We start from the raw sequence: 16,518 nt of genomic DNA on the forward strand, positions 1-16,518 counted from the left end.
GACGGGGTCATGGAGGGTCTACCATAGAATTTGTCCACCACAGTGCGGAGGGACGATGGCACTAGAAGGCATAGGGCTGTTCTTCAGAAAGAGGCCTGTAGGATGCAAATGGCAGGATGGGAAGTTTTGGAGGTGGAGGTCCAGGTGAGTGTTCGCATATAGTTGTTGGTGACATTTCTCAGGAGACCTTCCCTGTCCTCTCTCTATCCCTTAACAAGGTGGGTAGGTGCCTCTTGAAGTGCTCTTTCCTGTTAGACAGATTAACAGACTGAGTTATAATTGCCACCGATAAACCCTCCTGCCTTGCTAAAATTGGATAATTTACCACCAAATTCTTGGTCAGTGGCGGTATCTGCCTTGCTTGCCATAGGATGTTAGCGAGGTAACTCACATGGAAGTGTTTTATTGGATGTAGAGCGGTATGCAGACAAAGCTGTTAAACTGTGCCTTCTCCCCCAGCCCCAGGTTCAGTAGGATGTGCGGACTTTAATGTACATTTTGCTTGTTAACATGGTTTGTTATGTTGTACCTAAGTTATTGAACTGGGCTTTATTTAATACTGTGCTATTTTTAGGGCCTTTAGAGTAGTGTTTGCTTTTGTGATAAATGACCCCAAACTGCTGTACCTTTCAAGCCCTTGTATCCAGTTTTTATTGTTTGTGAAAAATCTGTCCTTGCTGTCCCTTGTCACTCTTTTGCTTCTAACGATCTGTCAATTTCTAGGTATCCTTTCCCCCTTCTCATTTGTTGTTTCTGATCTTCTCAGGGCTTGGCAACCTGATAATTAAGCTTATTAGAACTGTGAGTAGTTTAATAGTAATCAAGCTAGGAATACGGATCAGAGAGCTCTCCTCACAATGAGGTGTAGGAGCTTTTGTGCGTGGACTTTGTAAAAAACTCTTTTGGCCTCAGAGTGTGTCTTGGCTTCCTTCCTAGCTCTGGCTGTGTGCGGATTAGGTGAGGTTCCCACATAGCTGAGTTCCATTCGGGGGAGTGCGGCTGCCATTTTCTTGGCATACGCCTCCTTGCTCTGTTAGGAGAAACAGTGTCGTTCTCCCCTTTAGTTTGGATGAGGTTTTAGTTTTTGGGCAGTAGCAAGTGGTGATGGGTGATGGGTGGTTTGTAGTTCATGGACCAAAAATACTTAAGGGGGTGTGGTACAAAAATCTTTCCACTGGATCAACATCTAGCTAGGCCTGTGGGGTCCTGCAGTGCATTTCCTTGGTAGTCTTTGGGATGCTGAATGCCCGGCTTAGGACTCCATATGCTGGGGTATCCCTCAGTGTCTGTTCGCTTTAGCTTTTCTGTCAGTGTGCCTTGTGTGCTTTCTCTGCCCAAACTTCTGCACTGCCTCCTCGTGGAGAAGCCTTACTGGGTCCTTAGGGAGAAAGCCTTTGTTCTTGTGGAGACAACACAGGAGTGTGTGGGAAGACCTGCTCCAGGTTCCTGCTCTGCTCCTCGGTAGCCAGTGGCCTCGGCAAGTGTCTGTAACCATGCTGTGGTGTCTCCTTTTCTAGAATAGGCATCCTGTCTGCTCTGCCACCTGCTAGGGCCAAAACAGGATTTTATGTTTCTCGTACGTAATATCAAATGCCTAGTTTATTGGGCTGATTTTGTTGGTATTTTATAGTGCTCTGTCTTAGAGGAGGTAAAAAAATTGTTATCATTAGTGCTAGTGATGATAAGTGCTGCTAAAGCAGTGTAATTTTAAATTTTATGTAGTTTTTTCTGAGTATGTTCTATTAGAATCTGTTCGTACAACTGTGGACATTTAATAAGTGCTCTTTGATTATTTTCAGAATATTGAGTATACTGGCTTCCTAGCCAAATTAAATTTATGAAAATTCTAATGATACTGTGATTCACATCTAGAAAGAATAATTTTTTTTTTCATTCTGAAATCACTTTAAATACGCTTTACATGAATCTCTGGTAATAGCGAATCAATTAATGTGATTTCTCAGGTCATAAATCAGGCTTGATATATTGTATTATTAGTTCCTGGGTAAGCTTCTTAGAACTTCAGCTGTTTTGTGGTCTGTTTTAGCTAGTTGTTTGCTTTTGAACTCAATTCTAGGTGTTGAACTCAATTTGAGAGCCTAAAATGGTTTGTGCCCCAATTACCTCAGAGGTTAGGGTTTCACTTTTTTATTGAGCCGGCCCTGGTAGTAGGGAGTCAGCCACCTATCAGATGGCTTTCCTTTTAGCATGAGTACATACTTTAATTTTGTCTTTGTCCCACAGGAATGTTGTAAGGGTTATTATAGTAGCGTCTGTGGTATATTTTAATTTTCTTGAAAAGAGGTAATATGTGAGCACAAAATATTTTTGTCTTGCGCTGTCTGCTTTTTCCCCCCACTAACCTTTAAAAAGGATAAAGTCACTTGTGTTTAGGGGTATAGTCTCAGAGATCAGTAGCTCGATTTTATGGACTGTCTCCAGAGCAGGGCCTTTGCCAGACCTTGTGCTCCTTCTTGTTTGGCAGGCTGGTGCTCTCGCCAGAAACGTTTCAGTATCCGCTCTCTTGGTGTCTGTGAACACTGTTGAGTATTTTTAACCCTTAGTTCTTTCTGAAGGGTCTGAAGTCGCTTATCGCTTGATTGTTAGGGGACTAGAGGATGGATGGCAATTCCGGGCAGCATTAGGGGTGGGAGAGAGGGTGGCTGTCCTATATCCCACCACCACCATGGTAAGACATGGGGCTGCTCTTTCTCTCTTCCATGAGCTTCTGGGAATGTCGTTCATCTGGGAATTCAACCATCATTTGAGCTTCCTTTGTGTGCCAGACATTAAGTATTAAGTACTAGAGATACTGGGACCAAAAGCCAGACATCCCTTTAAGGATGCCCTTGAGATAGTCTTATTTTGAGTATGTTAGAAAAATACTTACCAGACAAGAAAAACTAGTAGATTGGTTTTAGCTGCTGAATAGCCTGAGGGATTAAAGGTGGAGTTGTAGGTTAACAGAAGGCATTTCTGAAAGGAGTGATTTCTTCTGTAATTAAAAAACCCCCCACGCAAATGCATTGTGCGAGAGGCTGCTAGCTGATCAAGAAGTCCATCTCCTCTTCCTGGGCATGTAGCCAGACCACATTTCCCAGCCTCTCTTGCAATTAGGCGTGGCCTTGTGGCCAAATGTTAGCCAATGGCGTGGGAGCAGAGAAGTGTGCCACTTTAGGCCTGGCCTGGAAAACCCTCCAGGCATGGTGTGTGCCCTGTGTACAGTCTGCCCCTGCTGAGGCAGAAGAGCCTGGTGACCCGAGGAGGGTGCCGGCTTCCAGAGCTGCTACTTGGAAGGGAGCCCTCTGCTGATCTTGAACACCTGGTTTGGACTGCACACCGGCAAGAAGTAAATATTAATTGGTATTTGAGCCATGATACAGTTTGCTCTGAATAGCCTTCCTGACTAATCTAGTCAACACTGGCGAGTGTAGTCAAGTGCTAAATATTTCGGACTCTGCTTCAATTTTGACTGTTTATATGTCGTGTTATATGCAAGGACCAGTGAATTTCAAGAATCAGTTGAAGTCAGGATAAAGTATGTGGCAAAAGTTTTTTAGTGTATCATTTCTACTAATACAAGTTCTTATGGTTCAGTGTGGCCTCTCTCTGTCTTTGATTTAATGAGCTGTGTGGGGCCTCACTTGGCTTTAAAGGGACTCTACGGAGACTTAAACATTCAGAGTCCTTATTTCAAAGAACTGTAAATACAGTTTTCATCATGCAGCTTCTCTGTTCAAAAGCCTGTAATCACTTCTTATTATGTAGCATTTTGTTTAATTTTTTCCAGCATCCCAAAACTCTGTGTCACCCCCTGACCTGGGCTGCCGAAGGGCGTCCACACCTCCAAAGAGTGTGCTAGGTACACAGATAGTTACGGAGTTTCTGTACTGCTACCATCTGCTCCTTTTAGCCTTTAATAAATCATGTATTGTTTCTTCATTACACTTTTTTAGTACTGTCTGCTGGCAACTCGGTAGAGTACGTTTTGAAGGCAGGGAATATATTTAATAGAGCTGCTGTTTCTCCCCTCTTGGGCACTTCTAGAGATGCTGGACACTTTGTTAATTGAGTAACCATCCCTGTAGTTTCTTTTAATTATTTTGCTTGAATTTTCTAGTATAGTTTTGTATTATAGTTTGTGTTAACAGACAAATGTGCTTTTTTAGTCTGTTAGGAGTTCTTAGAATTATGGAGGAATGTTACAGCTGGAAGGATCTTTTTAAGTGAATTCTTGATCTTTTAGAAAAACTTCTAGTTCCTGATACACAGGGTATGGCCCTGCATCATGGCATGGGCATCACCCAGGGCCTCTTAGAGGCACAGGCGGGGCCACGCTCAGACCTGTGAATCAGAACTTGCGTTTTTAATAAGGTCCTCAGGTGACCCTCATGCACATAGAAGTTGGAGAGTCTCTGTTGAAGGTCAGTGCCCCATTTTACTCTTGAAGAAACTGGTTAAAGTAGTTGCCCAGAGTCACACAGCTGTTTATTTTAGTGGTTCCCGTCTTTGGATATATCTGGGGATCATTTGGAAACGTTTCAAAACTACTGATGCTTGGGTCCCAGCCCCACACAGTCTGACTTAGCTGGTCAGGCTTGCAGCCTGGGCATCAGCATTCAGAAAACCTCCCTGGATGACTGACTCGCAGCCGAGCTGGGAGCTGCTCATCTGGTTGGTGAGAGAAGCCAGCTTTCTTGATGCTTCGGTCAAGGAGGCCTTTTACTCTGCGCATGGGTATACATTCAGAGATGTTTTTCCCACCTGACTGCTCATCATCATGCATCACCCATTGTATGTCCACCGCATTTACCCTGCTTACCACTCACTTCCCCCACTGGCAGGTACACCGTGAGAGCAGGGCCTGCTCTTTGTCTTGTTCGCTGCTAGGTCCCGGCTCCTGGGACAGTGTCTGGCACACAGTAGGTGCCCCTTTAATATCTGTAGGACAGGTAGAAGGAGTTGTGACATAGAGAGAACTGCGGGCTGCTTAGATGGCACCAGCAGGGTGACCTGTCATTAGAAGGCTCCCAAAGGACGGTTGACCTCAAGAGTCAGCCAGGAAGGGCGGCATGAAGATATGAAGCTGAGGGTGGTCTTGGACCCAGATCTGTCTGCCCTTGAACTTGCACTTAGAGTATTGTCCTGGGGGCAGAGAGGCCAGCTGTTTGCTTCAGACCTCAGCAGTTAGTGGGACTAGGATAGAGGCTCCACTCTGCAGATCCTCACATGGGTGCCCCTCCGACCCAGAGCCACCTCTGGCTTGGTTTTGTGTTGAACAGGTTTTGGAAAGCGATCTGAGGGACCTCGGGGTCCCAGAGTCTGGCCTGTGGGTCTTCAATATAAGATAGCCTTTGCTCATGGAAGTTTTCTTGTGTTTTAGCCTTTTTCCCTTGAGAACCTGGGGTTTTTGAGGATTGAATGACTTGCTTTCACTCTCAGTTTATGTGAGTGAGTTTCTTTTCTGGTTAAATTAAGACTTATTATGCCACTGTTGAAGAGAAGTCATGGTTGATTGTGCTATTTCTGTTACTTTTTCTTTTTTTAGCATTTAATTCTTCTGATTTGTTATTTGGTATGTTTTACTGCTCATTTACCTGTTGTCGAACTTTAAAGTTTAGTGTAAAAGTCCTTTTTTATGAAGCCGTTCATTAGTGTGTCCCACTGTGTATTAGTCATTTCTAAATCTTTTGACATTAAGACCGTTGTTAGGATGTCTTGTTAAGTGGTAAACTTACACTGTCTTTTTTTGGGTAATAGGAAGCCAGAAAATGTTAAGCCTTGAATGTAGCACATCCTTTTCAACACCATAAAATTTCAAGTTTCAATTCCAAAAGGACATTAAGATGAGATGTTGAATTCTGTGGTTAGAAGGCTGTTGCTGGCGGCTCTTACAGATGTTACTCGAAGTCAGACTGCTGTCGGCTTTCCATCAGCCACTCTTTATAACGTCCTGTAATTCCACACGCACAGTCACGGGAAGAGATGAATGTTGATTTTCCAAAGGCTTCATGAATTCTAGGTTAAGGACGAAGCTTAGTCCTTAGTTTATAGGGAGAATTCTTAGGCTCAGATGTTACCACAGGTTGCTAGTCAGTAAGTACCACTGTTGATTAAATCAAACAAAGAGACATTAAAAGCCCTTGAACAAGAATTTTCCAGAAACAGTAAATAATTAGGGAGCTGATGGTTATCCTGATAGCTAGCAGTCACATTGTGGAGAAAGACGTAGTCTGTGGTGAAGCGCTTGTTTGATCGTGGATGTAAGGAGAGGAAAATTAAAAATTCGTAGAGGCCAAGTTTAGTCAGATTTCAAGATTTCATACTCTCTTTGGCGCAAAAAATTCAGGGAACCCTCAGTTGTTAGGAAATGTTAACACTGGTAAGGATTATTCTTACTAAGCACGGAAACAGTGGCACTTCGTATTCGTGTTGTGGTTTTGAATTTCAAGCACTTTGCGCACATCATGGCCTGCGATCCTCCACACGACCCTGTGAGGCAGGAGAGGCGCCAGTGCTGCCCCTTTCTGATGAGGTCATATGGAGGGGTCAGTTTACTTTTCCAAGGATTGCTAGTGAGAGAACTGAATCTTTCCTGTTTTAAATATAAAATGCGAAGGGTGTTAGTTGAACTTCTAAACTGTCCTTGGTTTCCTAAGTCTACATGTATGTGGTTTGTAATGCAGGATGAATAATCTAAAAATTGGTTTAATACTGCACCTGAAGAAGGGTATTTTTAGCACCAAAATAATTGACTGGCAAGACTCACAGAAATTGTTTTCCTTTTTTTAAATGCACTATTGTGTAGATTTTTACATGAAAAGTTTAATTTTATTTACATGAAGCAGCCTGAGAGCAGGGACCTGGTCTTCCAACTTCCTCCTGACTTACTGCACCGCCGTACTGTTAGTTGGCACCCGTTAAGTCCTTTGGAATGAGCTGGGGGTTGGGCGCGCTGTTGGGAAATAGTTAGCGATGCTGTTGAAACTGACTAGATATGGCATTGGTTCTTAGCAAACATTTCCTGTATTTACAGCACATATGGTCCTTATTAAAAAATTCTGCACATGATATGTGTTCACCAGCATGTATCTTTTTTCTGTACACCTATATTGTGAAACACTGAAGGGTTCAGAAAAATTGCAGGTGTGGCGGGAAGAGCTCTTTGCCCCCTGAACCTTGTGTGCATAAGTTGCTGGTATATGTCCTCACAGGCTTGCTTATGTATTTCCTGCAAACCAGAGGTGAGGGCATTCTCCTCTGTAACCACTGTAGTGATCAAAATCAGGAAACTAACATGGAGGCATGTCTACCCTCTGATCCTCACCTGCTCCTGCAGCTGGCCAGATGACCCCACCCCACGGTGACCTTTGTAGAGAAAGGTCCAGTTGGACCCTGGGTCACACTCTGTTGTCTCCTCATACTCCTTTAATACAGAGGAGTTATCAGTCCTTTTTGACTCTCAGGACCTTGACACTCTTGAAGATTACAGGCCGGTCATTTTGTGGGATGTTCCTTAATTTGGATTTGTCTGATGTTTCTTCATGATTAGATTCAGGTTTTGTACCTTCGGTAGGAATATCACAGAAGAGCCAGTATATATCTTTTTCAAAGATTAGTTTTACATTTTATTTTCTGTTTCCTTAGAGCGTTTCCCAAAGTGTATTCTGCGGAACTAGCACCTACTGTGTTCTCAACACCGTGCCACCTCTAGAAGGTAGGACTCGAAAAGCTTTTGACTTACAGGAAGGGGTGGGCTTGGCAGTAAGAGTAATTCCATCATGATAGTGCAGTGGAACTAGCCTGTGGCTGGGCCTTAGGGGACCTGCGTTCTGCCTTTAACTTTCTGTGTGATCTTAGATGAGTTACTTAATCCTTCTGGGGGTAGCAAAATAATACTCCCTTTGTAAAGTTTCTGAGAGGGTTCAAAAAGGCAAAGCATTTAATCACATGGGAAATTCAAAGCACTCTGCAAATGCTAGATACTAATACAATAGTTCTATAATTCTAGTATCTAATTCCCGTGACTTCGAGTAGGAGCCGTGTGGTATTGTGGGAAAAGCAACAGGTCACATTTGAATCCCATTTGAGTCACTCGCTGTGGCTCCTGGGCAAGGGAATTTGAACCTCAGGTTCTTCATCTGTAAAATGGGGGTAATTATGCCCTAATGGATAATTGTGAAAATTAAGTGAGAGAATGCAATGTAAAATCTTTTCTGGATGCCTGATGTAGAGTCCTGCAAATGTTTACTTCCTAATAAATAGCAGAAAATAAATTTACTTGATCACGTGCAGCTCAAATTGAAATTGAATGGAATGAAGCATGAGAGGATGCCCCGGAACCTAAATTGAAGCTATCGATTGCACCACTTCTGTGCTCCCACTTTATCTGCCTCTGCTTGCGTATTTTTAAGTTGAAAATGTAAATTCCTGTTAAATAGTGGAAAAGTGAAATAATGATAAAGTTTATTGAACCTGAATTAGAAGTTGACCTAAACTCAGACCAGAGATTTGGTGGTATGGTTGACAGGGAGAGCGGGTAAACCTGGGCCACCTAAAAAAAGGCAGGGTGAGATTTGATGATCACGCACTCTAAGAAGAGGGAAAGGTGTTGTTAAATAGTGAAAACTAGTTATGTTTTCTGTGAAAAAACAAACAAACAAATAAAACACCAAAAAAACCCAAACTATTGTTTTTTGCTTTTTTTTGAACTTCAAAAGTCTTTTGGATAATTACAATTGAGTAATTCATTTTGGAGAATTTCTTTTAGAGAGTTATCATACTGATGCTTGGTACATAATTAAGCACATTGTTGCTTAATTAATATTTATTTTGGTTGCATAGTGATTTGAAGGTCTTAGGTTAGTGACGGCTGTATTTGCTGCTGTGAACGCTGTGCTGACTTGAATATAACAATATGTGCTTATGTTTTCCTGAATCAGTTCCTATCCTACTAATTAAATCTAAGCACATAATAATTAGAGCTGAACAGAAAAATTGTAGAGCTTCCTTTTAATTTTACCATTCCAAGTTGTTGATCAAATATATTCCCAATAAGATTCAGCAGTTGGATACACCGTTATACCAACTTATTTTGAACAGCTTGGTCTAGAGGTTGAGAGATTAATCATAATTGACTTGATTGAATAACAGTGTTCATAATTATTCATGGAACCAAAATTATTTAATTTTTATTAATTATGAATCAAAATAAAATGGATATTATTATTTCCAGGTTAGAGTTAATATAGTTAACATTTCCCTAACAAGAGTCAATAAGGGTGTTCGAAGGAGAGAGTTCTATATATCTTTTTTGATACAGATAAAGGATTTGGTAATGTGAGTTTTGGTTTTTTGAAGTAAAACATGAAAATAAGAATTCTATCTTTTGCCTATTTAACTAAGTGAAAGAGCATTTTTGCATATTTTAGAGAGTTTTAGTTGAATTGTATGATGCCTCTAAAATTATTGTTTGGAGAATATTTAAAGGTTGTCTGGAAAGGATGGTTTATTCTCTAGAATCAGAGCTGTCAGCCGGCCGCATCATCTGTCAGCTTCAGGAGCTTCACTAGTGATTTTTACTGTGAAGTAGGTTAGAAAACTGTTTTGCAAAGTCATATATCATACACGCATATTTTGCTAGATAATGATAATGAAATGTTTTCCTGTCTTTGGTTGACACTTCCGTGTTGCAGTGTCAAAGGTTAACTATTTGGATTAAATGCTTAAACACAGTTGAAACTGGTATATACCTTACTTTCACTGTTAACTCAAGATACTGTTAATAGTCTTAGTACTGAGACAAACTTTTAAAAACTGGCCCAATGATTTGTTTAATTACTCTATCATTTATAGTTATTCCAAAAACATTAAAAAGCAGCTTTTAATTAAAAAACACAAGCTCGTGCAGTATGGCCAAGCGAGCAGTTCTTTTCCAGTAGGAAAAGCAGAATTACTCTTCCATCACATTGTAACTGGAAAAAATGAAATTTGGAAAATACAAGTTTAAGATTCTTCCTGTTTGAGTTTCTAATCTTTCCCCAGTATAAAAATTGCCATCTTCATAATGCATAGTGGGAAAATTTACCCATTGTTATATTTCTAAAAAACATCCAACTTATATTCAGCATGAACCTAAAATTCTGGAAATAGCACAGTTTAAAAACTGATTCAGGGTAACCCATTGGCCTGTCGTACTCCTCTTCCTTTTGAAGCCATGACTGCACATCCCTATGAAGTGCTGTATTTGGAGTCGCGATGGAGACCGTGCTTACACAGACACTCCTTTTCCTCTTGAAAAAAGCCTTTGGGCCAATTCTCCGCTGCCTGATTTGGTATCAGAGTGGAAGACAGAAGCCTTTTCTGTGGCAGCTAGTTGTGCCGTGGAGAAGAGTGTCTCTTTTTCTCGCGATCCGTGTGCACGCACACACGCGCGCGTGCACATGTGTCTCTACACAGGCGGGAGCACGCAAGTCTAGGTGTATGTACATGCATGTACACACACGTGCGTTTTTTATAGCCACAGGACAGCTGGGTCCCTCAAGGAGGCTTACAAGAGTAGATACTTAACGTCAGGTTGTGATCACAAACAAAAATAGAAGCTGGGGTTTAATCTTCTGTTCATCAGTGTTTAATCTTCTGTTCATCATTCAAAATTATACTTTAAATAGTTTTCTCGGAGGTATGACTGGTCCCATACAGTTCAGAGTAAGCCCATTGATTGAGCACTCGTGTAATACTGTTTTCGTAAAAGGCATCCTGTAAATGGTGACTGTTTGAATTGAGTATAGATTTTAGAATTTCACCTCTACTTTCAGAATTGTACACATCATAGGAGATTTAAAAAAAAAATGGGAATAAAACCTCTTTAAAGGAAGAGAGAAGGGAGGTATTGGCTCATGTGATTTGGTATTCTGTGCTTTAAAGTTTTATGGCCCACGGTGCCTCCCTGGGGAGGATGAGGTGCAGGGAGCGTGCATAAGCACATAATATCACATTGGTTTTATAGAGGGTAATTAATACAGAACTTTCTATGAACATTCTCTTAGTTGAACACTTTGTTTTCTGGTTTCATAACAAGATTTTTAAAAAGTTTAGTTTTATTTTGCTGTTAAAATTTTAAGCAGTTTTTAAGTTTTTCAAGTTTTTATACTGCCTCTAGAAATAGAAGATTGGGCATTATAATTCAATTGGTTGTGTAGTTCATGGACCAAAAAAAGATTTAGTATGCTACAATTCTCTTAAGTTCCTCCCTTTAAAATATTTCCATATTATGTAGTAAATTTTTTCAGACTTTATTTCTGTGCCCAGTATTTTTCTTTTAAGGTCTTTCCCTTGAGAAGAGATGTGTTAATCAGATGAAAAGTGTTTGGAGAAGATTTTGTTGTGATTATAGAAAATTTTTTATTCTTTTATGTTTTTCACATGTTCAAAAAATAGGCTATGCCAAACAAAATTACAGTAAGTGACTGGAAAGATATATTGTTGTATTTAACTTTTAATATTATTAACTAATTCCTGTATGCCTATGTAAGGTTCTTTAATCGTAAGGCATTTAAATTTATTGAATGGCAGTAAATTTCATAGGGATTTATACCTGGAGAAGAATTGGAGATTACTTAATTCTCCCTGATTTAGAAAACCGAGAATATTAAGTAACTTACCCAAGGTCACACAATTAGAAAGTAGCAGAACTGGGTCAGAATCTTGAATTCTTGATTTGGAGTTCAGTGTTTTTATTATACCTCTTAATATCAGAATAAGTTATTTTAACTCTGATTTTCTGGAGCAAATTCAGTTTTTATTGTTTTAATTTGTTGCTCCTAGTACCTGGTTATGCATTGCACTCTTTGGATATTGGGGCTTCCATTTAGCATTACAAAAAAAAAAAAATTGGACTGTGTAATTCAAAAGTTTGACCTAAGTGTGCCAAAACTGTCAAGAAATTTTGAGCAAGGCAAAGAGACTTTGTTATGGGAATGAACTAAGAAATGACCTGTAAATGAATGAATGAATGAAATAATACATAAAGGAAATGGTCTCTTCTAGAAGGTATCCGGGAGACTGATTATCAGGCAGTCAGACATACCATCTTGTCTGAAAGTAATGAACTTTGTTTGCTCTCACTAATTTAGGAGAGTTACATTTTGATGAAAGATACTACTTAAATAGATATGTATATGTAAATCAAGTTAATTAACCTGGTATGTTTTTAGGTTTAGACTAGAAGGACCAGCCTCTGTATTTACCTAGGTAACTACCTGTAGGTGTAAATTCCTTATATTTATAAAATTTGTAATTTGGTTTTGAAAGGATAAGTCTCATTTGTTTTCTTAGGGATGAAGTAGTATTAGCTTATGAATAAAATAGTCATATTTTATTATAATTCCTCTTCCCTAAAAAACTTAAAACTTTTTCAACTGGTTGATAGAAGATTTCTGGGGTTTGTGAGGTTAAATCCTTTTGCAATTTGGATGTACTTCATGGAACCTGGTGGGAGAACCTTTAAGAGTAATGTTCTGGTTATGGGCAGCTGCTGGGATATTTCCTGTCCACTCGCTTGTCACAGAGCAAAAAAGCTCGATCTTATTTTAGAGCCTCTTAACCAGATCCTGCTGCCCCTGATCTGATCAGTGTGTAAATGAGCATTGCTAACGGAGAGGAATGGTGTCTTGGTCTCACGGTGACCAAACTTAAGCTGCCGTTTCTGACCTTGCCAGTATACTTAAAAGGAGATTTTCCTCTATTATTTTCTCTGAATCTATTGTTTTCTTCTTTATAGATGATCATGGGAACAGCAATAGTAGTCATGTAAAAATCTTTTTACCGAAAAAGCTGCTTGAATGTCTGCCGAAATGTTCAAGTTTACCCAAAGAGAGGCACCGTTGGAACACTAATGAGGTAGATAAATTTCTATTTTTAGGGGTATAATTATTTTAAGGGCAAAGTTGTTAGGTCATTTGGCATAGTATACTACCTTTTACTAGTTTTAAAATAAGAATACTGAACTAGAGGATTGTAAATGAGAAAATATTAATCTGGATTTAACAGAAACCTCCGTTTCTTGAACTACCTCTAATCTGCTTGGCTTGCGTTGAAAAATACAAAATGTGCACGCTGACTTACTAAGGTAGCATGAGTTACTGTACTTGTGTTCTCTTGCATTTTGGCGTCTTGCATTGGTGGTTAACTCTGCCTGCATCTCAGCTAAACACTAGTTTTTCTGTTGTCATGAATTAATAAAGAGACAGCCCCAGTGTTCCACAAGACATGCAGTGTCTTGACAGTATGAAGTTTCTGTAGAACTGGGAAGGGCAGACTTCTTATTAGCAAAACAGCTGTCAGTCCTCTCTGATGAAGAGTTTGCATGGAGTGTTCATGGGTTTACCTTAATGATAGGAGTTTTTAAATTAGGAATGGAGGCTGTATGACAGATTGTGTATTTGGCATCTGATTAGAAGATTGGTAAAGTAGAATGAATGAAAGTATCTTTTTGGGTGATGTTTCTTGTTTTTGGTAAGTCTTAGCCTGGGAGTCTTCATATTAAGGGTGGATTGCTTGTCATCATCTTAATTTTGAAATCTGAATATTTCCACATAGGGTAATACCCATTTAGTGTGGTGGTGATGAGAACTGGGTATGTGTCCATCGATCTGGGAATTCTATTCCTTTAGTTCAGACGGCTGTGATTACTGGTTTTCCGAAGTTGATCTAAGTCAGTTTGTGTTGCTGGTTGAACATTCACTTCCAAATTAAGTTAAATACTCTCCCCCCGCCCTCCGTATTGGGCCCTCAGTTTTGTTAAAAGACACAAGAAGACAGTAGTGCTCCTTACTTATCCTTACCTTTTAAAGATTATTCTGTTCTAACTTCTTGACCTAGAGTGCTTTTGTTTTGAATTTTAAGAGGTTATATGGGTGAGAGTCTGTCTACTTAATCCTAGTTTACAGATTTAAATACTTAGTAGACCCTCATAGCTTTGATACCTTGTCTCAACTGATTTTACAGTTTTTTTAAAGTATGTATATTTTGATTATTTGCATTAATTCTATTTCCCCCTTAGACAGAATACTTCTACCTTGACAAACATTAGGTAGTTTAGAGGCCTGTTGTTTTAATCAGTCATTGATTAACTATTTTAAACATGAAAACAAAGAAAATATGCTGACAATTAGTTTTAATCATAGATCATTACTCTGTCAGCAAAATAGTATGGTTTGGGAGCCATTCCGTAGGTCATAACTAGGTCATGAATTATTTAAAAACTCAGTGTGTTTCTTAGTATTCCCTGAAACATGGCTCTGCTGCCTTACGATTGTATGTTAGCTCCAGTTTATTTATAAATGAAGCAAAGTACGTAATTGGTATATATTTTTTCAATATTATGTTTTATGTGAAATTGGCAATTTATTTTTAATTATGACTTGAAATTATATTCGAAAACAGCAGGCGCTTAATTAAAATTCGTGGTCTTTAGGGTCTTCTGGAGCTGGAGTCGTAGAACCTGAAGCCGGTCGGTAGATGGTTCAGATCCTTGCACAGGACTTCACCTCTCACTTATTTATCTCTGGTTATTGATATGTTCCCCTTTACTCATAGTTCAGATACATTATAAAACAACTAATAAAGAATTTTTATGGAGGATGAGCTTAAAAGGAAAATACGGGGTTGTTCCGTATTTCCTTCTAGGACCCCGGTCCTCATAGCTCCTTGGAGACTGCTGATTTAGGTCACAGTGCTGCGAAAGTCTTTGTCCAGACAGGAAACTGCGGCCCCCTCTCTGACTGGCGAACCATAAAACGGGGGTCTGAGACATGTGGATTGTTCTGTGCAAGTTCCCACTGCTGCTGGAAACGCCACTGGACAGAGTGTGTTCCCCAGGGTGGCTGGAGGCAGGACGGGTGTCTCAGCTGGCAGCGGTCCAGGCCCTCACACCCTTTTCCCTGGGACCTGTTGTTCTCTCAGTAATTTGTCAGCTCAACACTGACAAAAACTCTGAGGAGAGAACTGAATTTAAAGGCTGGCCCATATTTCATTTCAATGTAGAGGACATTGCCTTTCTTTCTTGTTTATTTTTGGCTTAAGGAAAAATAGGGGACTCTTGGAGTGACAGCCGAAGTCTTAGGAGTCCTTAATTCTGCAGAGTGTTACATGGTGATGGTAACTGGTCCTTTTTAAAAAAATTTTTTTAGACTGGCTTGGATAACGGGAACAAAACAGTCAGTGCTTCTGTTAAAGCACTTCCTTCCTCCGTCTAGCTGGGAATTGGCATTCTCCCCTGTTCTGCCGCCGGCCGTCCTGCATGCTGCCGCTAAGCCTGGAGGCGGCTTGTCTCTCACTGGGGCTTTTGGTCCAGTTTATGGCAGAGTCATGCTTAGTCAGAGTTGCCCGCGAGGTCTGTTGAACTGCTCACGGAGTTGAGTTTAGTCATACCGCCGTTAGGAAGGGCCGCTTCCCGCTGGTTGGGAGGGAGGGCTGTGGCTTGGTGCTGCTGTATCTTTGTTGAGAGGGACAGTGAGATTGTGTCCATCGCATGCTGCCGTTTATCGAGCCCCTGTTGTCTGTGCTGGTGGCTGGGCACTGTGTGTAATTACTTCTGAGCCTTAAAATAATGTTACAAGATAGGCCATATTTCCTTTTACTCTTGTACTGTTGAGGGTACAGTGGTAAAAAGTGGTTAACTCATTTGGTCAAGATAGCATACTTGTTAGGGCCAGTCTCTCTCTAAGCTTAATTTCTTGTATGTTGCTTAGTAATTCTTAGGAACATTCGGTCAGTTGTTATGTTTTCTTGGCTTTTAATCAAAGACCCACAACTCTTAACCACATTAGTGTGCTTGGCAAATCCATTCTGTCATTTAATTTTGGATTAAAAGGAGTTAACATAGGATTAGTATTGTGGGTTCATAAGCAAATGTTTGGTGAAGCTGAAAGTCACTAAAAAGGAAGGCTACCAGAAGATAAGGAGGTCTTAGGGCCCAGCTAAGCTCCTAGAACCTTTCTTAACGCATTGCAATAGATAAAATCTCCTGCACTTCCTGAATGTTACTTGCAATTGCAAAATAAATGTTGTGTCTAGAAACCAATCACTTCGGATTAGGCTTTCTCAGCCACACACAGCCTTAGCCCATGTTCTTGCAGGCGTAAAGGATGGGGTGATGTGGTGGTGGCAGTAATGACGGCAGCCAGCGTGGACTGAGCATGCGCTGTGGGTGAGGCACGGGAGGGTCCTTGATGTGAATACTCAAGTTTACTCCTGGAATTCCTCCTGTGAGGCAGACTATGTGGTTATCCGTATGGTATCAGCCATGAGATCTGAGCCACAGAGAGGTTCAATTACGTGCCCAGGAGTGCTGGACTCGGGAGTCTAACATGCAGCTTGATTTCGGAGCCCATTCCCTCTCCAGTTCTGTCCCAAAGAACAATTTCAAATAGACTTTCTCAAGATCTCACAGTTGTTTAGTGACTTCTGATCCTTTTGTTGTATAGAATTGTTCGGCTTCTTTATTTATTTACATCT

The 16,518-nt window shown here is 40.4% G+C and overlaps 1 protein-coding gene across 9 annotated transcripts in view; it reads left to right on the forward strand.

The window, feature by feature from the left end:
• CAMTA1 (calmodulin binding transcription activator 1) overlaps window positions 1–16,518 on the forward strand; it is an 817,260-nt gene that overhangs the window by 19,967 nt on the left and 780,775 nt on the right. For 8 of the 9 annotated variants that reach the window (XM_044237054.1, XM_044237053.1, XM_044237057.1 and 5 more), the window contains exons 2-3: window positions 7,648–7,717; window positions 12,782–12,900. In XM_044237054.1, the coding sequence (XP_044092989.1) occupies window positions 7,648–7,717; window positions 12,782–12,900 (189 nt within the window). The remainder of the gene's footprint in view (window positions 1–7,647; window positions 7,718–12,781; window positions 12,901–16,518) is intronic. The other variant, XM_044237052.1, reaches the window with a different exon arrangement.

This window comes from Neovison vison, chromosome 2 (assembly GCF_020171115.1).
Source record: "Neovison vison isolate M4711 chromosome 2, ASM_NN_V1, whole genome shotgun sequence".
Classification (NCBI taxonomy): Eukaryota; Metazoa; Chordata; class Mammalia; order Carnivora; family Mustelidae; genus Neogale; species Neogale vison.